At 41.0% G+C, this 24,423-nt stretch overlaps 1 protein-coding gene across 1 annotated transcript in view; it reads left to right on the top strand.

The window, feature by feature from the left end:
- LOC111874249 (zinc finger protein basonuclin-2) overlaps window positions 1-14,786 on the top strand; it is a gene marked incomplete at its 5' end in the record, with an annotated part of 469,906 nt that extends 455,120 nt beyond the window's left edge. The window contains 1 exon segment of the mRNA XM_023869631.2: window positions 9,504-14,786. Coding sequence (XP_023725399.2) covers window positions 9,504-13,487 — 3,984 coding nt within the window.
- Between the last annotated feature and the right edge of the window lie 9,637 nt (window positions 14,787-24,423).

The following is a 24,423-nucleotide window of genomic DNA, read 5'->3' as shown; positions in this document are numbered from 1 at the left end:
CCTATTGTCTAGAAAATATGGGAGCCTCGACATCTCATAAACCTATGGGCCTTTGCGACCTGTTACAGGGATAGCTTTACATTATTAAGGTATGACAAATGTAGTTACAGCTCTGGGTCATGCAAATACATTTGAACAGCTGTGATTTCTTTTACTTTGTCATGTCTATTGTTTGCAGTTGCGTGTTAGAATCTTGAAAATTATAAATCACTCCAAGACAAGTGAATTAATTTCAACGGGTAAAAGGAGTCCAAAATTTGGTTCAAGTGTTTTTTGGGGCTAGCAGCATAGTGACATCAATTCGAATTAAGGGCAGAACACAAAAGAGGTCTGCCATTTGTTTAAGGGTTTAGCTAAGAAAATAATATATATTTTTGTTATAAAATCGATATTAAAATATTCAGAAACCTGAGCATTACGTATAATTTACGAGAATCGCTAGTAGCATTTACGCAGGCGCGCTAGTGCCCGTGAACACGCTGAATGTGTCCTCCACCCTTACTGAAAATTTGCTCTAGCCTTTCAGAAGGATATATAAAAGAAAATGCATAATGTATCCGTGGTTCCTCTGTGATATTAATTTCTCTTAAAATTGTACAGTTATTAAGTTAACTTGGACAAGTATATAATTTCGTGTTGTTAAGGGTTGCTATTGGTAGATTTAACAATGACGACATTTCACGTGATTATCTTTCTTTTGTTCTGAAGTCTTTTGTAGAAATTATCATTGTAAAACACTCCTTAAGTGTGTCTGACCGCACAGTAGCTCAGAATTATTGGGGCCATCAGCTCCGTTGCAGCAGATTTAGTTTTTTATTCAATTTAAATAATAAGTTAAGTTCTCTAACCATACGTGTCCGCGTGCAGCATTCGGCTACTAAAGAATGGGCGACAAGAAATACGTGTTTCAACGACCGCATTGGTTCTGGTATGTGTAAATTTTCCCTCCGCATAGCTTTATGGTTGGAGCTTAATAATCAGGTGAGCTACAGGTAGCCTAAATGCCATGTTTTCATCCAACTTGTACAATAACCGTAATCAACAAGTGACCTCCGCTATCTCTCTATGATCCTTTACCTATTCTCATGTTTTTTTTTTTCAGTTTTATGTCCATCTTTCCTTTTTCCTCCCTTTTTTGTCCCGTTATTTAATTCTCCTCTTTCCCACGGCGATGCTTACAGAAACGCCAGCCATCTGTAAATGTATATACTCCCAAGCAGTGCCCCTGCACGCCTGCTTCTGCTACCCGCCCACCCTCTGCCGGTTAGCTACATCAACCTACCTTATAATTTTCTCTCAATCCTATTTAACAGTCGGGTTCAGCAAAGAATTTAATCAGCTATTATTTAAGAGATTTTTTTAAACCTTCATTTCTAACTCCTTTTTTTTTTCGTATTATAATTCTTTCTGTCTCTCAATGTTTGGAAACTAGAGCTTTTTTTTTTTTTCGAAACTGTTGCCCTCTCTTTTGGAATATTACGTAGTCACGTGGGAGGAGCGAAAATAAGACCTGTTATTTATAAGCAGAAATACAAATTATGCGTTTCAATAAATGTATAAGGTATTTGTCGTGCTAGTACAAGGAGGGTACCAGCAATAGCTCAGTGAGTACAGTAGCAGACTACGAGCTGGACGGTCGGGGTTTGATTCCCGGTAGGGACAAGAGATTTTCGTCTCCACAGCGTTCAGACCGAAATTTTCCTAACAACAGCGCCCACACCGACACTGCGACCCACCCAATATTCCACCCAATGGGTACCCTTGGATCTTTTCCCGAGGTAAAGAGGCCCGGAGGGTGAAACTCACCACTCACCTCCAACTATTACCGAGGTTAAGGATGGTGTAGCTATACCCCACTCCCCTACACGTATTCAAGGCGCTGTGCTTAATTACCTACCTACCACTCGGCTCTACAGCCCTGGGTGAGCCTTGGCCTCCTCTACAACCATTCTCCACTGCTCTCTATTCCTCATCTTCTCTATCCATCCTTTCACCTTCATCTTCTTCAGGTCGTTCTCAACTCCGTCTGGCCATCTCACCCTGGGTCTTCCTTTTATTCTTTTGGAATATAGCCTTCCTTTTAACATTCTCTTTGACATTGCATTATCTTCCATTCTTTCGACATGCCCCAACCATCTTATTCTCTGTGACTTGATAAATCTTACTACATCTTCTCCTTTCACTAATGTGTTTATCTATCTTATCCTCCATATATTATTTTCCATCGCTGCTCCGTATATTTTGCGTGTTATTTTTCTCTCTAACATTCTCAGTGCATTCTCTTCTGTTCCTGTTAAGCTCCATGTTTCTGCCCCATATGTACGTAACAAGTCTGATTAACGTTTTGTATACTTGTAGCATGGTGCTTAATTAATGAAGCACAATGTCAGCTTTAAATTTTATATATACTTATAATTCTTCAAGTATTTTGACCTATTTAAGATGCATTGTATTACACAGAAACCGTTTTGGTTACATCCAGAAATAGGCTCTGAGGAACAGAAACAGGCAACTTTAGAAATGCCACACCTTTTATCTCTTTCTGAACAAGCGTCTGACCTGATAGCCATACCGTGTGAAGTAGGAACACAAAAGCCATTAGAGGAACGATTTCATGACGAGTAATCAGTACTAAACACCTATTAAATTATTAATTCACGGTGAGATATGACTCGGACGATCACAGTGGCCGCGCGGTCTAAGGCATGAACTGTCTTCGCTTGTTTGAATACTGGAATCGTGGGTTCGAATCTCACTAAAGGCATGGATGTCTCTGTGCGTTTATTCTATGTTTGTGTTCTGTGTAGGTAGAGGCCTTGCGATGGGCTGATCCCCCGTCCAAGGAACCCTACCGGCTGTGAATAGATATAAGAAACTGAAAAAGCGGCCAAGGTTCAACAAAAGGGCTGCAGAGTCGCAGACATCTTCATAGATAAAGACACGAAGATGTGTACAGTAACGTTTCGTTCATCCTACTTGTCACATTCACAGCTATTTCCTTCTTGTGAGGGGAAGAGGAATGCATATAGGATAATAGTGGGAAAGTCAGATGGAAAGAGACCACTGGGAAAACCAAGACATAGTTGGGTGGACAATATTAAAATGGATCTTAGAGCGATAGTGTGGGATGGTATGGATTAGATTGATATGGTTCAGGATTGGGACCAGTGGAAGGCTCTTGTGAACACGGTAATGAACATTCGGGTTCCATAAAATGCTGGGAAGTTCTTGAGTGGTTGCATATTTGGCGGCTTCTCAAGAAGAGCTCAGCTCCATTAGTGAGTGAGTGGTTTCCTTCTTACTAAAAAGGCATTATTTGTTCATTATTTAAGGTGACGTCAAGTTCTTTTACTTTAGGACATAAAAAGTCAAAGAAAACATAGGAGCAACGTTTAGCTTAGAAGAAAATCTTGCCCTACGTGCAAACGGGAAATAGCGTCTATTGAATTGGCTCGATCTGCCGGTTCGCCATCTTGGTTCTAAATGGAAAGGATACGACGATCCTGTGTGAATATAGCGAAGCGGTGTAACCCAAAGGCTGTGTTTATTCCTCTGACAGTAAGCTTCATCCAACCCCTGCGTCAGGCTCCACGCGCCACACATATATGACGGACAGCAAGGACAAGTTCTTAGATCCATAGCTGTCACGCTTTCTACCGATGGGGATCGGCATTATAGCTCTACTTGAAATAAAAAAAAAACGTTCCTTCAATTTCATTCTTAGACTAATTTCCAATTTTGAAAGAAGTTTAGGGGAGTAATGATCACTTATCCTCACTTAATACATCACGGACCGCATAGAAAACAATGCTCCCAACATTTTTCTATTATGACAGCTGTATTCGTTGCCGCGGTAACGTTCTTAACGAGCCGTTGCCTAGCGACGATAGGAGAATACATACATATATGGACACACAGATTGAGATGGGTTCAGGTGCCATGATATACTACATACCAAAATTAATAAAGACTGGTTCGGGCATTCAAACGTTGATGGGGGGGGGGGAAATCACAGACACCGTGGTGACCACATCAGTCACTTTTATTTTTTGTCTTCAAAATAAAGAAATAGGCTAAAAATAGATCGAGACCTCTTTGTTATCTGTGTGTCTCCATATGGATCACCGCACATTGTTTCTAAGCAACTCACCACTTTTTGGGCAACGGGTATGTAAACCGTTACCGAGGCAACGAATGCACACGCAACAATAGAAGAATTGTTGGACGCCTCATTTCCTCTTCGGTCCGTGTCGCAACAAAGGAAAACACGCGATCAGTTTTTCCTAGAAATTCTTGTTTTAAAATGCCACAGATTTGTGTTTCTTCTAAAATCAATTATTACATATCTTTTGAGTACAATAATTTGATTTTCCTTTGTAACTATATCTACAAAGTCCGGTTACAGTAGCCGCCCGGCCTAAGACGTGAACTGTCTCCTCTTGCTCGGACCCTGGGATCGTGGGTTCGAATCCCACTCATGGCATGGATGTTTGTTGTGTGTGTGTGTTTATTCTGCTTGTGTTGTCCTGTGTTTAGGTAACGGCCTTGGGAAGGGCTGAGTAGAGGCCTGGGCCGTGAACGAGTTGGAAGAGCCACTGAAAAAGGAAACTATATCTGCAAGGAACCAAACATTTTCTCACCTACCACAGACCCAATAAAAAAACCAATAAGCGGACATTTTAGGAAATGTATAAAAAGGTAAAGCTGTCCCTGTAACAGACTGCGGAGGTCCATAGGTTTGTGACACGTCGAGGCTTCCACATTTTCTAGAGAACCGCCTCACCGATGGCAGTGACGTCAGTCTTACGCGCCGATCAGCTTCTCTTCACTGCCAGGAAGATTCCTGATACTCATTTCTGTTAGAGGCTGGTCGACCTCTGGACCAGAGTGCATCTAGAAGGATTAGACTAACCGGAAAATCCAATGACCTCATCGGGAATCGAACCCGCAACCTTCCGGCTTGTAACATTGAGTCTCAACCTGCTACGCTACCGCGTGTCTCAGGCAGTTTATCTAATGTTTAAAATTATTGTTCTGAACATAGTCAGTCGTCCGAATTAATCAAAACCAGTACGACTCGGACATTGGTTTTCTTTCCGTCTTCAGGTGAGCAGGAGAAGTTTGAAAGTCTTTCTCTGTTGTGTTCGTCGCTACAGCCAATCTTGGACCACTGATGAGGTCTACGGTCTGACAGCAGCACTAGCGAGGGGCCCACTAAGGTAGGTTTAATTTCGTGTTATGCTCACCTGAAGACGGAATTAGATGCAATTTCCGAAACGCAGTAGTTTTACTGAACTAGGACGATGAAAGGTCCACAGTGATAGATCTAAACAATTTGTAAAACTTTAAACTTATTCTACAAAAGAGTCCTATTTTCTGTGATATAACGCCATGTTTTCCGTTTAGTCAACCGGCGTTTCAGAGGAACATGTCTCCTCAGTTTACAGGTTCGAAGAATAGGCCAAGCTTAGCAGGGGTCTGCTTGATACCTGTTTCATGTTGGTTTCTTGTCTGGCTTATTCTTTGATCCTGAAGATGGAGGCGACATTTTCCTCCGAAACGTCAACTCACTTTCAACGGACTACTCGGCGTTGTATCCAGAGGATAGAAATGTTCTTTACCGCCTCTGTGAGAGCCTCAAATCTTATGTGATTTACATAATGTTGTACAGATGGCACTGGCGGTTTACCTCGCCAACTTTGTCTGCATTCAGACTCCGTATTTCGCGTTTCAAGCATTTTATTGCATCTAGTCTTTATGATATGGATTGGAGGGAGATGGCAGACGTTACTTCATGCACGCTCTGCAGTTATACAAGGACTAATAAAGTAATTCATCGCTCTTTGTACAGGCTACAATTCGTGCTTCTGTTTAGAACCCGCTAGGGGAAAGTTGTCTTTATGGCTGCAATCTCTCCGGCCAAGATGACCAACTGGGTCACTAAAGAGGATTCGTGAATATTGTCCTTCTCACTTAAGTTTCAATAAACGTGAATGTGAACTTCAAAAGAATTTCTTTTGTCTTCTCGTCTGCTGTCTAAAAATATAAAAAAATTAAATATACAAAACTATAATTTTGGCTGTGGTTCTGTATGGGTATGAAACTTCGCCTCTAACATTATGGGAGGAACATAGAATGAGGGTGTTTGAGAACAGGATGTGAGGAGAATATTCGGACCGAAGAGAGATGAAGTGACGGGAGGTTGGAGAAAACTGCATAATGAGGAGTTTCATAACTTGTACTCTTCTTCAAGTATAATTAGAATGATCAAGTCAAGAAGGATGAGATGTGCAAGGCATGTAGTACGAATGGGTAGAAGAGGAATGCAAAAAGGATATTCACTATTCACTATATTTCCACTAGGAAAACCAAGACGTAGGTGGGTGGAAAATATTAAAATGAATATTAGAGAGATAGGATTGGATCAAATGGACTAGCTTGACTTGGTTCACGATAGAGATTAGTAGAGGGTTTTTGTGAATACGGAAATGAAGCTTCGGGTCCCATAAAATGTTGGGAAATTCTTCAATAGCTGCACAATTGGCGGGTCTTCAAGGTCTTAGCTCCATGAAGTTAGTTAGTTAAGAAGTGTCTGTGTGTATGTGTGTGGATAAGATATAAAAGTTCCTGACGGCGGAATATTAATAAAGTTTCAGCCTTTATTTTACATTATCCATCACCCTGTTTTTTTGCTTAAAACAGTTCTTCTGAGATTCGATTTGGCCTCTGTTTTCACTCTCAAGTCTACTCAGTTGAGCCCAATCGATAGGGTTAATCCCAATCTCCGGACACCAGACCCAACATAAGACAGGATATATAAGCCAAACACAACGCTAGCCATCAACGAGAGTCAAGACAAACATAACAGAATTCGACACGCGTAAGGGCCTAGCACCTATTGCCATGCGCAGAATCAGAATACTATCAGAATGGAAGAAAACACTAAAGAGACAAACACTAAAAGAAGAAAATATTATCACGTGATCGAGTGACTACAGACGGGGGTTTGGATGGGTAATCGGAATTATTGAACATTTAAACAACTCGCGACACACTTTACAAATCACTATCGTAAACAGACTAATGTTCCCAGTTACGGCCTTCACTACACTGCTTGTTAACGGCTTCCAACAACGGACGTTCCGCTTTCTCTGGGTTCTCGAACTATCCAAAGCCTCAGCTACCATCTTCTCAGAGTCAAGAGTGAGGGGTACTTTACGACTGGCAGTTTACCTCCAATCAGTTTGTTTTGGAGCGAAACCCCTTGAGTCTCACGACCAGAGATTTCTTTTTGCAACAGAACACTTGCGGCCATATTCCTTATCTAACATTTTCTCTGACGAGAGGATCGGATTGTCTCTTATGAATGTGCTTAGTCGCTGGACAAGTGCATGTTTCGCACTTAAAGCTTGTTACTGAAAATTGAGTTTAGTTCATAGTTCTTTTGAAGAAGCTAATAGTCGCTCAACTGACCAAGAAACACCCATAAATTTAAAGAATAAAAATTTGCGCTTTTACATTGACCCTTATCCCGAGTTAATGAATTCAGTAGACATCCTCAAACCCTAGTTCTCTAACACCCGTTTTTCTGTGTCACCTTGTAGTATCCTACCCTTTTATTCCTGAACTTCCTATGTTAATTTTTGCGTTCAATTTTTCAGAGTGAATTTTGGCATGCATTTCTGATCTCCCACGTGGAGACTACAGGTTGAGTCCTCCTCATTATCACCTATTTCATCATCTTGACCATATATACGTACATAAGTATATACTACAATATACAGTACATCTGCTGAGTATGCAAAATTGTCAGCATCAGGCTTCTTCCTATCTCTGCTCAGAATCCTATAAGAGCATTGTTAACATACAATAATGAATTTTCAGAATTACTGAGTTTTTGGACTTTGTCCACCTTTCCATATTCTAGAAACTAGAAAACACGACGTTTCGGAAACTGGATCTGTTTCCTTCCTCAGGTGAGGGGTCGAACACCTGCGCTGTTGAGTCTCTTAGAAAGAGCTAACCTCTAGTTTCTAGAATAACGGACTATGGATAAAATCCAAAAACCTAGTAATAAAAAAACAAACTCCGTGGTTTTAGTCCGCAAGCGAACTATACCGACCGAGCGACCGTTTTTAGGCAAAGTTAGTGCCTCTGTGGTCTAGTGGTCAGAGTTCCTGGCTACAGATTAAGAGGTCCGGATTCTATTCCCGACGCTACAAGATTTTTTGAGAAGTAATGGGTGAGGAACGGAGTCCACTCATCCTTGTGAGGATAAATGAGGAGCTGTTTCAAGGAAATAGCCGCTCCAGTCTAGAAAAGCGAAATTAACGGCCGTGGGGATTCGTTTCGCTGACAACGGGACAACTTCTATCCGCTAAAGTTGGTACTAAAAACCCAGTAATTCTGATTAGTATACACCATCGTCAGAACCCTTTAGAATCTACTTCCGATAGTAAAACTGACCATCAGGTTCCGAACTGGGAAGGGGGGGGGGCGAAATTTTTTAAGTCTGGAAAATACAACGCAGTCAATATCTGAGTTAATTCCCCCACAAATGTGTATAGAAAGCTGTAATTTGTTTTATCCTAGTGACAGAAGAAAACCCGGAGAGGCTCAGAAATACGATGCTCTAGGTTTCGAAGTGGTGCAATGCCGTGTTGCAGCGTATGGAGCAGCCAGTCTCACTGCGGCTATCCACGAGCTGGGTAACCCAGGAAGCAATCACATAAGTAGGCTTCTGTGTCGCGAAATGGAGGAAAGTGTACCCCTAGCAGCTCCGTGACTTCGAGCAAAGGATCCCCGCCCCGAACGCTGTCGGCTACACGCCAGTCCGTGTGTACTTCTCACATTCTCCCTTGTGGATCTCGGACATTAAGAAGGATGCAAGTGCCCTGTGCCGTGTAGTCTCTCCAGGGACAACCGTTATTTCGGAGGAACATGTGAACACCATCTGCTGGATCGAAGAATAAGCCTGAAGCAGGGCTGAGTTTGGCACGACCTGGAACGATACGTCTACGCTTCCGCGTATCCCTTCACGGGCTGTACTTAGGCACAATATCAACTTCTACCTTTGTGTATTTTCATGATCCGTGTCAGTAAATTGTCGAAATTGTCTGGGTTAAAAAAGGTAAAGCTATCCCTGTAACAGGCCGTGGAGGCTCATAGCGGTGTGAGACGTTGAGGCTCACATATTTTCTAGACAATAGGCTCAGAGATTGCGGTGAGGTCAGATTTACGCACCGGTCGCCCTTTACCTCAAGGAAGATTCCTGGTACTCATTTCTGTTAGAGGATGAGTCGACCCCAGGGCTATAGTGCGGCTGGAAGAATTAGGCCTTGAAAAATCCCATGAACTCATCGGGAATCGAAACCGATACCTTCCGACTTGTAGCATAGTGCCTCAACTAACGATGTTACCGTGTGCTCTAGCAATATTAATAACAGTAGGAAATATGGACAGATGGAGACTGCCGTGAACTGAGAGATGTATCTGTGTTTCAGGAACCCCACGGGGGCGTGCTTGACCGGTGGAATATCTGCAGCCCAGAGGAGGAGCCCTTAGTTTTGCAGCAGTTCCTCAGGTTTGGAGAGACGCGAGCCATCACTCAACAGTTGCTGCTAGCACAACAGGATTTACACCCGCCCTCCTCCACCTCATGTTCATCCTCCAGTGATAGCCGAAACGTGGCACCAGGCTCCCATCTACACCAGCTTAGGATAGACTCAGATATCAAGAAGTTCATAGAAAGGACTAGCAGTCGCGTTGCGCCTATCAAACATCAGGACGGAGAAGAGAGGGAGAGAGAGCGAGATCGTGAGAAAGACAGAGAAAGAGAGAGAGATAAGGAAAGAGAGAGGTCGTCAAAATCTCTTCAACAACAACAATCGTTCCATAGCTTGCAACAACTCCCTCACAGAACTCACAAACAGCGGACAGTATCTCCTACCAGAAGACCTTCCCCACCAACAACGTCAGCCTCCCATCACGTATCACACCATGTCCACCCTCTCCATCTAGGCCTACATCACTCCACGTCACATCCTAGCCACGTAAGTCTCCCATCAACTAGGCCACCTCCACCGCCACCCATGTCTCCACTTCAGAAACCGGCCCCTGTCAATCTACTGAAACTACCTCCAGCAGCACTGCCTTGCACGACATCCTCGCCACCCAGCAGCATTAGCAGCAATCCCATCAGCGTGTCGCCACTCAACAGGCTGCAAAGTATGCAGCCCTTCGACTTCCGTAAGATCGGTGGCTTCCCGGGAGGAATAGGAAGTGCTCCGCGGGGTGGCAGCGGAAGTCCAGAACTTCACCATCCTCAAATGCGGAGGAGAATATCGGAAACTTCAGACACCAGTCCCCCAGGACTCATGAATCTAAGCATCACCAGCCCCACTTCCCTTTGTCTACCACCACCTCAACCTCCCCCTCCTGTATCCACTAGTTCTGCTGTTCCTGTCAGTTTCAACCACTCTGCAATGGCTGCAGCGGTTGCTTCAGCGGGACCCCTAGCTGCGGCCAGTTTAGTAGCTTCATCATTGCCTTGTCTCATTTCATCTGTCTCAACGCCAGGAAGCAAGTCTCCATCAGTCATGGGAACCGACTTCATGAGCGGAGGAGGCAGTAGCGAATTCGGATCTGATGATGATGACGACGATGAGGAAAATTCGCATAGTGCACTTAATTTAAGTAGAGACGGTGCTATTATGAAGCCTAAGCAGCGCCATGGCCACATTCGAAAAGCCACAACACCTATGAAAAGGCACTGGGGATCTGGGACAGAGTTGCCTCTCAATCTGGGAACACAGCTCATTAATCCTGCAACAGGAAAGAAGCGAGTGCAATGCAATGTGTGTCTGAAGACGTTCTGTGACAAGGGTGCACTCAAGATCCATTTCTCAGCCGTGCACCTCCGGGAGATGCACAAGTGCACTGTGGAGGGCTGCAACATGATGTTTAGCTCGCGCCGCTCTCGCAACCGACACAGTGCCAACCCCAACCCAAAACTCCATTCACCTCACCTTCGACGTAAGATTTCTCCTCACGACGGGCGAAGTGCCCAGTCTCACCCATTACTTATCCCTCCACCTTCTGGCCTGTCCCTCTCTGCAGCTGCGGCTGCAGCACTCAACCCCTTATCTTTCAGCCCATTTCCTCTCCTAACACCACCGCCTGAACTTCGACATCAAACTGCCGCTTCGGCCCTTTCAACAATGGACCCAAAACAGAGCCTCGATCTGAGCATGCACAGGTACGACGATAACCGTAATAATACGACATCGTCAGACGAGACTCCAACGGCACTTAACCTAAATAACCACCAGACAGATGACGATAATGACGATGCTTATGACGACGATGAAGAGGGCATCGTAGTGGACGGCGGTGCTGATGACGATGAACCTGAAGTAACAGAAGCGAGACAGGCAAACGGTAGCCCGGAGAAAGACGACTGTGGCACTTTGGTAAAACGGGTAAAACTATCTGAATCTGATATGGACGAAATGACTAGCAATTTGGACAGCAACGAGGACTCTCTCAGTGTTGTAGATACTCACAGCCTAAAGGAAGAGAACGGAGCTGAATGCGCTGTTTTCACTTCGAAAAGTGTTAGGAAACGAAAGAACCAAAACCCTACTCGTTGTGCTATACCATCCATAATGGGACATAACGACCTCATGTCTGACGAAGATTCGTCAAGTGACGCAGTGTATGCTGCTGCGACACCTGAGGAAAACGTCATTGATATACAACAGTGTATAACAATGGACCAGCGACAGAATCAACAGCAACAAAAACATCATGAACAGCAGCAGCAGCAGCAGCAATCACCCCAAGAACAATGCTTGGACCCTCCTGACTCGGGCGTACCTCCTGAGAGCAGTAATAGAGCCAGTGGAGATACTGAAATCGTTGACGTGCATATGGACGAAGACGAGCCTGATCCGACCCATCTGGGAGGAAACAGCCAAATGGAAGACGTGCATGATGAGGTTAATGAGAAAGAAAGAAATGAAGTTAAGATTGAAAATCGAGAACGAATAGAGGAATCAGGGAGAGACGATTCTAATGAAATTAAAACAAGTGTAACTCCTCTCATTCCAGCCGACAAGCTGAAGAAAGAGAAGTCGCAGCCGGAAAGGACTGAAGGTGAAGATGACTCCGCCGCAGCTACAACGACAGTGGGTGAAGACGAGCGGAAGGCAGCAAGGGCCCCAAGCTCGGCAGGAAGTCACAACAGCGATGAGTCTCTTGACTCGTCTCATGCTTTACGCCAGTTGGAGAGTTTGTCCCATGGTCACTTCGGCGACCTGATGCGGGGCGGAAGTCTCAACTTGGGGCAATCTGGATCGCCTCTCCTACACTCCCAGCATCAGTTCCCTTCCCTGGGCTTCATGATGGGCACCGGCCCTCCAAGTCCCGAAGGTTCTTCCATCACGTCCAACGGCCCTGATTCACCTTCAGAAGACAACAGCCAGAATATGTTCTTTCACGATTCTGGAGGTTTTATCTCAAACTTGGATGTTCCCATTGACAAGGACAACCCACGCCGCTGCACAGCTTGTGGAAAGATATTCCAGAACCATTTCGGAGTTAAGACGCATTTTCAAAATGTTCATTTGAAACTTATGCATAAGTGCACAGTGGAGGGGTGCAACGCGGCCTTTCCCTCGAAGCGGAGTCGTGATCGTCACAGTGCCAACCTCAATTTGCACCGCAAGCTTCTTTCCACGTCCTCGTCAGATAAATCTGGTGGTGGACTGTTCCTCGAGAAGTCGCCGTTTGCGTCCTTGGCAGGTAGCCCGTCTTTACACAGTGAGTTCCTCGCCCGTCTTTATGCAGAATCCCAGTCACTTCCCATAAGTTTAGATGCTTTCAAGAACCTCCCCCACTCTCATCCCCATCTTGGACCACCACCACCGCCCGGTAGTTTAGCAGAACAAATGCTTATAAATGGTGACCGAATACCACCCCCACATCCATCCCTCCTGCTTCCTCCTTTAGGCAGTCTTGCCGGCTTTCCTGGTCTGAATAATTTTACCGGCCATTTGTCTTCTCCGGCAGCTGCAATGTCTGCAACAGTGAACGGGACGAGTTCATTAAACGAACGGAAGGAACGATCGTCAGGATCGAATTCCCCAGCTTCTCCTCCGTCGCCCCCAACGGACCGCGTGGCCACGTCACCAAGTGCGGCTCCAGGCAATACGCAGGTATCACTCGTGTACAGTGTCGAGGAGGACAGTCCAGTGCCGGACCACGATGGATTTCTGTCGTGCAGTTTCTGTCGGAAATCGCTGCCGGATACTGGAGCGCTCAAAGAGCATTATGAACAGCTTCATTTAGGGGAGATGTTTAGGTGCACCGTTCCGGGCTGTGATAAAGTGTTTAGCTCCCGGAACAAACGGAACCTTCACAGTGACAACGAAACATTGCACAGTGGGGCCCAGCACTGCGCGCCAACAAGTGATAGCTGCTCGTGACATAGCGGGTCAATCCTCCACCGCTACAACTCCCTTGTGCCAGCGTGGTGGTAGGTGCAGAATGCCTTGCAGTCTCCAAAATTTTAATTTAAACAATCGTATTTACATCCGGAAGGAAGGCCAGCAACCAATACGCTACAATTGACGAATGTTTTAGATAAGATGTTACATTACCTCAAGAGGAATAATTTACTGCACATCTGAGATATCTTGAAATGTTGTCATTCTTCGCATATATATTGGCTTCAGGAAAAAATTAACATTCTGAGCTAACACACAATATACTTAAGGTTTTTATTATAAGACATCCTAAATAAGAAAGATGGGCAGTTTCCAGAGGAGTGAAACTTGCGAGCTTACTACTCTTAACAAACAAACGATAGAGAATGATTCTTTTGGGTGTACTATGAGGATTGTCAAGTCTTTGTTATATGCTATAAACAAAATATATCCCAGAGCTTCTTAGAGTCAAGTTTCAAGATTAAATTCCGTAGATGGTAGCTGGTGACGGTGTGTAGGTGAATGTAATATCTCACAATTTTGTGAAATAATTGCATATGGAACACAGGGCTGTACAAATTAACTAGCATAAAAACAGCCGAAAGAAACAAAGTCCTTTAGGCCTATATGTAACTGAATATGATGAGATCAACTGGGCATTACTCTAGTGCGAATATGGAAGTAAGAGAGCTATGATTGATTACCGTATTCATACTACTGCCTATTATCATAATTGAGCTGTAACAGAATATGAAGTGCAATAGGTCAAATGTTGTGAAGCCCAATTAAAAATATTTGCCAGCAATGCAACACTGCAGGGGAATGTCAGACTGTGTATAATGATATGAAAACTCTCGTGTTGTGTTTTCAAGGCACAGCTGCATACTGAGTTGATCATTGTTTATTTTATGAGTAACTGTGTTGGTAAACATGTTGTGTAAGCTGGGAACACTTATAAACACTATGAATATTGAAACCAATAGACAAACTGAATGTCTTTTATATGTGTTTATGTGTACAGTCATGCTATCACTTCGAAAAAAAATATTGACTAATGTTTCCATGCACCGAGGTGTGTGTGTGTGTGTGACAGGCATGTCTGTCTCATCGCTGTGTATACGACTAGTTATACTAAAGGAGATATCCGATTTTCGCCTCTAAGAGTAAATAAATTTAGTATAATATTGTAAAAATCTATACTGCTCGAGTCAAAATATTGTCATTCATATAAGATGAATATTGTACAAGTTCAAACCATGCTCACGCACGTAAATTTTACTTTAGAGGTGATATTCATTACGAAAGTATTGAACAAGTGATTTTATTTCATTATTATCCTGTTGTGTCTGTTGAGGGATTATTTGATCCACAGATGTGGGCTATGCAATGTTTTACTTAAATGTGAATATAAAAACTCGCTTTTAATTATTTTACTTTTTGCTCCCTGACTTCTAACTAAATAAGTTTTAAAGAACAGGGTTTTATTTTATTTCTCCAGTTCTCAAGGAGAAACTTGTCATAACAGATCTCTTCACACAATGACAAGACAAAGAACTAGTGCAATATAACAGTTTCTTTTAAACACAGGTTCCTTAATGTCTGAACACTTAAAATCGAGAATGGCATTTTCTTTTGTAGGATCATGAAGACAGAAAACAATTCAGCATTCAGATTTATGTATCAATAAGGTAACAATTTCAACGTCAAAATATTCTAACTTCGAATTTAATTTAATATGTACCCTCTAATTCATTAACCAAAAAGAAGTTAGTGAAGCTGCAGAATATTACATCACTGATTTGGAATCGAAATATTATTTTATTAAAATATACCGAAGGATTTATATCAAAATTGATTAATTAATGCCTTCTTCCTTCATTTCTTAGTGTTATGTTTCATTTCACAAAAAGCAACACGCATTTATTGAAAACTGTTTGAAGATACGGTCTTCTATGTTATAAAGCCGTGTACTTAGGATAAAGTCTGACGTTTCGGAAGAACATATCGCCTCCATTTCAGGGCCAAGGAGTAAGCCAAACAAGAAAACAGTAGAAACAGGCGACAAGATGATGTGTCTGATTCTACTCAGATGGAGGAATTGTGTTCCTTAGAAACACCTGTGTTTCTCCGAAATACACGGCGACAGAAACAAGAGGACTCCACTCTTCAGAGTCACTGCTGTGGAAACCTCAGCTCCATTAAGAAAATGTGCTTCTGATAATAAGGATACAGAATTTCCAATGTCCTTTCATTCGTGTATTTCATAGATGAATATGGCAGGGTTTCTTACGGAATACTTTACTCAGTGGAACAGATATATGAAAACGTATGACAAATGTACTTAAAATGACATTTCGAACACTGAAACTTAAATTAAATTAAATTAAGTAACAGGAAAGCTATGAGAAATTCCTCCAATTATAAGCAACACATTTATTGTTTCTATTCTCACTGTTCCCTTCTGATTGGATGAAAATTTAATTTCCGTATTCCTGTACTATCATTAATTCGTAAGTGTTGTAATTTTGTTAAAGGTAAGTGTGTATTTCATTGGAATGAAAATTACTTCTGCTGTGGGACGAGTCAAGAGGCAATATCGAAAAAGTATTCCTCATACAATTCAATTATTGTACCCTTACTTTGAATTTATTCATGTATGACTGAAAGAAAAACTATTGCGAGATACACTGTACATAATACAAATACAGAACATTACTATACCAGTGAAAAAAAAAGATCGTGTTTGTATAAAAGAATCGTAAAGTTAAAGATATTATAATAATAGCACGTGAGTCCCATTATAATGTTCCTTCTTCCCTTCCAAATCAAAACAGTTTCAGTACTGAAAGTCGGCTTTAGGCTTATATCACACTTATATGGCAGGTGAAGGAAGGCGAAATTCTTACGCCAATTGTACATAATTTTGACCCTTATTGTAACTGTGCCGTATGTGTGTGATGATGGGAATCTCCCCCCCCCCACCTCCCTGAATATATCTGTGGCACTTAGCTCCAACTACAAGATATTACTGTTATGATGATAATATTATTATATACTTCATGAACTGTGCTGTGACACGTAAGTTAAATGTCATCATTGTAAATAAAGAACAAAAAATCATCATCTCTGACAAAGTGTTTCTTCTTTTGTAACTCTTATTCTAAACCCATAAGATAAATTCTACATCCCACTACCAATTCGGTATTACTGCAGAAGAAATTTCAGAACATCACATGAAACATTCTTCTCTCTTGGCTAACTATCAACAGCTTTCAAAATAAGTGGTCACATAGAATTACCGGGAATCTGCATGTATAGGCCGCACATTTTTTGCCAAAAATTCAAGAGGAAAACTGGGGTGCGGCTTATATTCGAAATATTCGAAATCACACTTCATTTAAAAAATAAATATTCATAATTACTAATACAGGGTGTTCTACTCCTGAAATAATATTCCAAGAAAATTATTTTTTCTATAATTTCTGTCTGAAAATTGTGCTGCGGCCTATACACGCACGCGGCCTATACATGCGTAAATACGGTACTAGGTTTTGGACTTTTTTCGTCGTCAGGAATTCTAGGTAATAGAAGATACGACATTTCGGAAACTTGATCTGTTTCTGTCTTCAGGTGAGGAAAGAAGACACCTACTCAGTTGGGCCACCTGGAAAGAGTTAATCTCAATCACTGAACAACTCCTGTCAGATTTAGCCAGCCATTTCAACATATAGGTCTAGGCTAGTTCAGTTGGAAATAACAAGAAACCATAAAATAGAAATTGTGATAGAGCAAGCACATGCGTGAAACTAGGATAGAAAAGGATGTAGAAATTTGTGTTAGAAACCTAGCTGACAAAAACCAAGTGCATTAGCACAGATCCAGTTTCCGAAACGTCGTATCTTCTGTTACCTAGAATTCCGGACGATGGAAAAGTCCAGAAACCCAGTAATTCTGTGTGCCATCCATCACTGTCAAAACCCTTTAGAAGATATCACATACTTTGCAGATAAAAGCAGAGACGTTACTGTTACTCGAGCAAAGGGTTCTATTGATTACCTCACAACATGTTTCGGCGACACCAGAGAGAAAACACAAAACTATTGGAACACAATAGAAATAACCAGAATATCTAACGACCGCAAGGCCAATATATAAATATTCAAGAACCACATTTTGTAGAGATATTCTCCTTGCATTATTTCAGTTTAATGTTTTAATTGTAATAAGTGGATCCAATCTTAATTTAGAATATGATGTATATATAGTATTTAGTAGGATCCGAACTAATTTTAATTAAAAAATATTACACTAACATTCCAAGAATAGTTTATAAGTATATGTTCCATCAGCATTTTTAAATTCCTCAATAATCACGTGATGGTCGATCTCGACTGAAACATGTTGTAAGTTCATTAACAAGAACTGTTGTTGTCTCGGTAACCCCTCATTTTTTTGAAAGTAAGTATCAGAACAGGACGTGGAAGGATAACATTAAGATGGATATTAGAACGATAGGATGGGTGGTACGGACTGGATTAATCTGGCTCAGGATAGGAATGAGTGGAGGGCTATTATGAACATGATAATGAACCTTCGGGCTCTATAAAATGTTGGGAAGTTTTTCAGTAGCTGCGCAACTTGAGGTTTCTTAAGAAGGGCTCATCTTCATGGAGAGAGTTAGCATCAAGCCAGGATACAAATCTACAACATAGTGATCAGATATTCTGTAGTGTCAGATATGCAAAAACAAAAAGGGATTATGATGAGAGAAGACATTTATTGACTTGAAAAGATCTGTGACTCAGAACAGAAATATTGTGAAGCATTGTCGCTAACGTTATTTTGTCCAGTAAATCATTTTGGCTCATTAAAAAACATTTAAATGGAACCTACAACAAAATCTATACAGATGCATTTGCTGTTCAGAATGGTCTGAAACATGGAAAATTGTAATTAAAGCCCCAAATAAAGAAATTTTATGAGATTCATAATCTTATAAAGAATTGGAGCCTATAGTTTCCTGCTGACCAATTGGAAACTCAGTGTGGGCATTTAAATCCCTAACCGCTGAATATTATAATTTGTAAAATATGTGTAATAATTTTTAAAATTAATATTACTCTTCTCCAGCATGTAACACCGTGTAGTCTGGTAGTACTTTTTAACTTTTCGAAGGAACGTACTATGTTTGTCCTAAACTTAGAAGTTCATTCATATCCTGAAGTTGGAAACAGTAGATATGTCCGAAAATTCTGTAATCATCTACCAAAAAATTTTCGTTGTCACATCTCAGAATACCGCAATGTTAACATCCATCGCTGTGAGAATTTCATATTCTTTAAAATTTTCTTTCATAGCTGAAATCTGTTCTACGTGCGCATTTGCAAAATAAAGGAAATTAAGACATGCTGATTCGGTGTCTTCTATACAATTCAGATCTATCAGCCTTAAATGACATTCATATTGGACCTAATATATGTACGTCTCGGTTTAGGTGATAACCTTAGAATGACGTACATGGATATGCCGTCATTGCAGAGTTACTTGAGGCTATTTTCTGCATACGCTAGCAACTAATATACCGCCTTTGTGGTCTAGTGCTCAGAGTTCCCAGAGGTCCGTTTTCGATTCCCGGAGCTACCAGATTTTCTGAGAAGTAGTGTGTCTGGAACGAGGTCCACTCAGCCTCGTGGGGATAATTGAGGAGTTACTTCAAGGAAATAGCTGCTCCGGTCTAGAAAACCGAAATTAACGGCCGTGGGGATCCATTGCGTCGATCACGCTACACCCTCTATCCGCTAAAGTTAGCACTAACTTCGCCGAAAAGCTTCGGTGGCTCGGTCGGTATAGTTCGCTTCCGGACTAAAACAACAGAGTTTGTTTTGTTTGATAGCAACCAAGATTCCCACACCGCAATTCTCGGTAAATGCCGAATTTCTCTTCCGGAAGTTGCCGCTACTCAAGACATGATAACCTCAAATATTATAAACGTCTTGGCGAAAGGATGAATCATTGAAATGTATAAATAGACGTGAAAATGAGTGATGTATTCTTGAGTTACTTAACGCGGCTGAACCAACTGCAAAATATATTTGGTGCTGAATGATTTGAGGGAGAAATTATGGATAGTGGGGGTCGGAAAACAAGCCACCTAGGCATTCTGCCTAATTGTACTGACCGCTGCGGTGCTACCGATGAGGTAACCTACTTTTCAAAAGTTAATACGGACTTCTGGTATAGCATTGCATTTCTGCATATTTAATTCCATAAATAGAAAATTATTTTAGTCGTTTTTATACCAGGAATCAGTTATTTTTTGTGTAGGGTTTGCGGGTCTCACACCGGGGATTATGAAGAATCCTTTCTTCTGGGATATAACGCTATGTAGTCCGTTGAAATTCAACCGACGTTTCGCAGAAACATATCTCATATCTCCTCGGCTTGGCGGCACCTGATTTCACGTTGGTATTTTGCTGGGTTTGTTCGACCCTGAAGATGGAGTCGGTATATTCCTCCGAAATATCTGTTGACTTTCAGCGGGCAACACAGCATTATATCCCACACGACAGTGCACTTCAGTAGCTGGACATTTACGAAATTTACAATAATATGAATGAAATGAAATTATTGCACAGTTGGTAACCAAATTCAAAACACGAGCTTTCAGAATTGTGAATTAATTTCTATAAATTATTAAATTATAGTTTGTTGTTAATTGTGGTCTTGATGGTTTAATTTTGTAGCTGTGGGCAACGTTCATATTTTAACCCTGAAGATGGAGGCAAATATACCTCTGAAACGTCAGCGACATCGCTCAAAACAATACGGTGTAACAACTAGAGAATACAGTTAACACTAATTAAAAATCACTGGACACTAAAAACAGTAAATTATAGGCAAAGAAAATTATGTAAATATTTAATTGCTAGGTTCCCAATTTCGAGGAAGTTACTTGGAAATAAGAACCATACTGCTCTCGTCTGATAGAAGAAGAAAAGCGTATAACTAATGAAATGAACCTGCAATACTGAAATGATAATATAAAGCACACTAAGCTCCATTAACCTAAACTTTTTTATCCTATAAATAGATATATTTTTCTCTCGTCGGATTCGTAACTTCATTGTTCTTTCTTATTTAATGCGCATTACATCTTCGGTGTATCAACCGTCTTCATTGTATATACAGGCAGAATAGTACTGAAATTACTGCAAAGCTAAAATTAATTTACAGCTAAACGTTTCCTGTTATCGGGCAATTTTATCTAAATAGACCCTAAGCTGCGATTATTTGGTGACGAGATCTCACGTCAACTGTGCTACCAAACCATCTACTCGGAGTTGCCTGGGCTTAATGGACGCGTCTAATTATAAAACGCAATACATTGAAAATTGAAATAAATCTAGATGATATTAATGTAAACTAATAAAAATGTGAAGATATCACATAATCCATTACAATTATAAATAATGCATATTATTCTATGCATACAGTGTAATTATGTGCAATGTGACTGATGCAGTGCTGCCAACCTAGCACTTTTAATTAAAAATATTCTAATGAATTCTGCTGAATTGCAAAGAGTATATATATATATCGTATATATTTATATTTATAATATATATAAATTCAAGGACATTTCCCGCCCAACAGTAGTCTCTAACGCCTCTAATAGATGGGGGAAGCATTATAGATACCGCCAAGCCAGTAGAGGCCGAACTCGCTGGCTCGGTCGGGACTGATGGTACGCACCAATATCGGTAGGGTATAGAAACTGGTAGAATATCATAGAGGGAAGAACAATGGACCAATACTAGTCTCAGTGCATGGGGAAACCCACCCTCTCCAATAATTAACTAACTACATATTGAAAAACTAAATAAAACATCCTATTAACCATATATTAAAAAAAAGTAAAATCGAGAATGCAACGGCTATTATCAATCAAAACAAATTTTACAGTTTTACAAATAAAAACGAAAACTAATTAAATAATTAGAACATAAAAATTTAGAACCAAAAACTACTACCAAACATTGCAAATAAATTTCATACACATACGATATATCTAACAAATGTTACTTTCTCCAACAACGGAATGTAACATCTAAACAAAGGCCTGAAATATAACATGCATTACAAACCAAAAAACCTAGCTACCCCCGAAATTACCCTAAGCAGGTGATCCAGTTGAACACTTAAAGAAATAGAAGAAGAGTATATGAAATGCCAACCTCTCTGGTCTAGTGGTCAGAGTTCATGGCTACAGATTAAGAAGTCCCGGGTTCGATTCCCGGGTCTACCAGATTTTCTGATAAGTAGTGGTTCTGGAACTGGGTCCACTCAGCCACTTGAGGATAAGTGACGGGCTACTTGAATGGAAAAGTAGCGGCTCCGCTCTAGAAAACTGAAAATTATCACACGATATAGAAAATAAATCAATTCAAACCAACTACTCAAATAAAAGCATGTACAGGAAACACACTAGTCATAAAATATGAAGAATATGAAACAAAAGTCTTTAAGAATTTTCCAAAAACAAATAACCTCAACTATCACATCATGTGAACGACAAACAATGGAAGATCACGAGGCAAAACATCAGTAGCTGAACCAGTATGCCTGAAGCGGAAACGCATAAAACTATAATCCGAAGTATCACACAAACATTGCTTACTTACTCATGGAGCTGAGCCCTTCTGGAGGAACCACCAATTCTGCAGCTACTCAAGAATTTCCCAGCATTTTATGGAACCCGAAGCTTCATTACCGTGTTCACAAGAGCCCTCCACTGGTCTCTATCCTGAGCCAGATCTATCCAATCCATACCATCCCATCCTATCTCTCCATGATCCATTTTAATGTTGTCCACCCACCTACTCCTTGGTCTCTCCAATGGTATCCATCCTTCTGGCTTTCCCACCAAAACATCCTATACGAATTCCTCGTCTCTCCCATTCATGCTACATGACCTGCCCACCTCATCCTCCTTGACTTGATCATTCTAATTATACTTGGAGAAGAGTACAAGCTATGAAGCTCCTCAGTATGCAGTTTTCTCCGACCTCCTGTCACTTCATCTCTCTTCGGCCCAAATATTCTCCTCAACACCCTGTTCTCAAACACCCTCAGTCTATGTTCCTCCCTTAATATCAGAGACCAAGTTTCACACCCATACAGAACCACAGGCAAAATTATAGTTTTATACGTGTATATTTTAATTTTTATATTTTTGGACAACAGACGAGAAGACAAAAGGTTCTGGACTGAATGGTAGCAAGCATTACCCTAGTTCAATCGCCTCTTAAATTCTTCCTGATTCAGGTTTAGATCTGTTATCGTTGTTCCCAAATATCTGAACTGTTCCACATTTTCAAGACATCTGTTTCCTATCTTCATGTCATTATTTTGCTCTGCATTTTGGTGACGAGACTGCAACATATACTTAGTTTGTTCTGTGTTTACTTCTAGACCAACCTCCTTACTTGCATCAATTAAAGTTTGTTACACGTTACAATACCAACATAACAAACATTAACGACGCTCGAAATGATGTTGATTCTAATCACTAAAAAACAAATTTTACCATCGAAAAAGGAACACAATTTATTGAATTGTTTAGAAATAAGAATAGCAGATCGACAAAACTACTTTCTTTATGCTAGTGGGGTGGGACTAAGTCCCTTTTACTGGCGCCAATTCAGGCCTATTGTACCAGCCCCAGATGATAGGTGAGGGTGATTGTGGAGCAATTGGTGGAATGAAGATTGGCAGGGGAAACCGAAGAGCAAACTTTCCCCAGCTCTACTTTGTCCACCACAAATCCCACTTCACCAGACCCCGCGATCGAACCCGGACCGCCACGATGGGAAGCCAGCGACTAACCGCTTGAGCTATGGCGCGGCCTGGCACAACTACTTAATATTCAACCTATTTCGTAAGCCTATCACAACGGATTTCAACCTAAGTACAGATTCTTTTCACCCAAACAAAAAGGAATCAACATTGAACTACATAACGAACCGAAAAAATATATACTCTCTCTCATAAAACGAGAGAAGCAAGCAGCTAAATATCATAAAGCAGATGTTGCACAACAGCCAGCAATCCCTTAGAAGGGTTCAAGGGAAGTGCAAATGTAACAACGATATTAATACTAAATAAGAGAACTGGCTACCTTCACCTACTTTGGAAACGAAAGAAGAGCAGAAGCAAAATTATTCAAAAACAAAATATACAAAAATCATTTAGGACCAGAAGCACAATAAAAACATCCGAAACCAAAATAAAAAATAAAGGATATAGACCGAAATTCGGCGCCTTCAACTACATCGCATTGAAAGAAGTGAGACAGACACGACGAACATTCACGACACGATTAGGAGCATGTACAAGGCCCTTATAGCCTTCATACGTAAACCAACAAATAAAATTCCAAATACGCCCAACATATCCTCGGCACAGGACACCCTTTTAGTGAAATTAGTAAAACTTTATATGCATTCCATAAGTGTTGTCACACTAGGAGGGTTTCACACATACAGACCTATTAGGAAACTAAAGGAAGATATTTTTTCGAAAAACACGACCCCAATATTCAACTTAGTACACCTACCAGACTGTAGCATAAACAAGTAACACCTACCAAGGAATTTCACATATGAAGGTCAATCCAACAACGAAGCTAGTCACCATTCCAGGTATATTGCAACTAAAAACTTTAGTAACCGAGCATCGGTCTAACTACGAAAGAAATAAAACATTAGCTACGCCACTAGACACTAATTAGAATATAATAATTACATACAAACCGAAAGCTACAGCAAGTTCCATGTTCCAAGAAACATGCTTAATGAATCATTACTATACATAGGTAGATAAGCACAGTTAAGAAACCACATTATGAAAAAATACACACACTCCGGCAGCTCCAAAT

This window comes from Cryptotermes secundus, unplaced genomic scaffold (assembly GCF_002891405.2).
Source record: "Cryptotermes secundus unplaced genomic scaffold, Csec_1.0 scaffold314, whole genome shotgun sequence".
Classification (NCBI taxonomy): domain Eukaryota; kingdom Metazoa; phylum Arthropoda; class Insecta; order Blattodea; family Kalotermitidae; genus Cryptotermes; species Cryptotermes secundus.
Note: the sequence above shows the minus strand (reverse complement) of the source record. Positions and strands in the feature narration are given on the sequence as shown.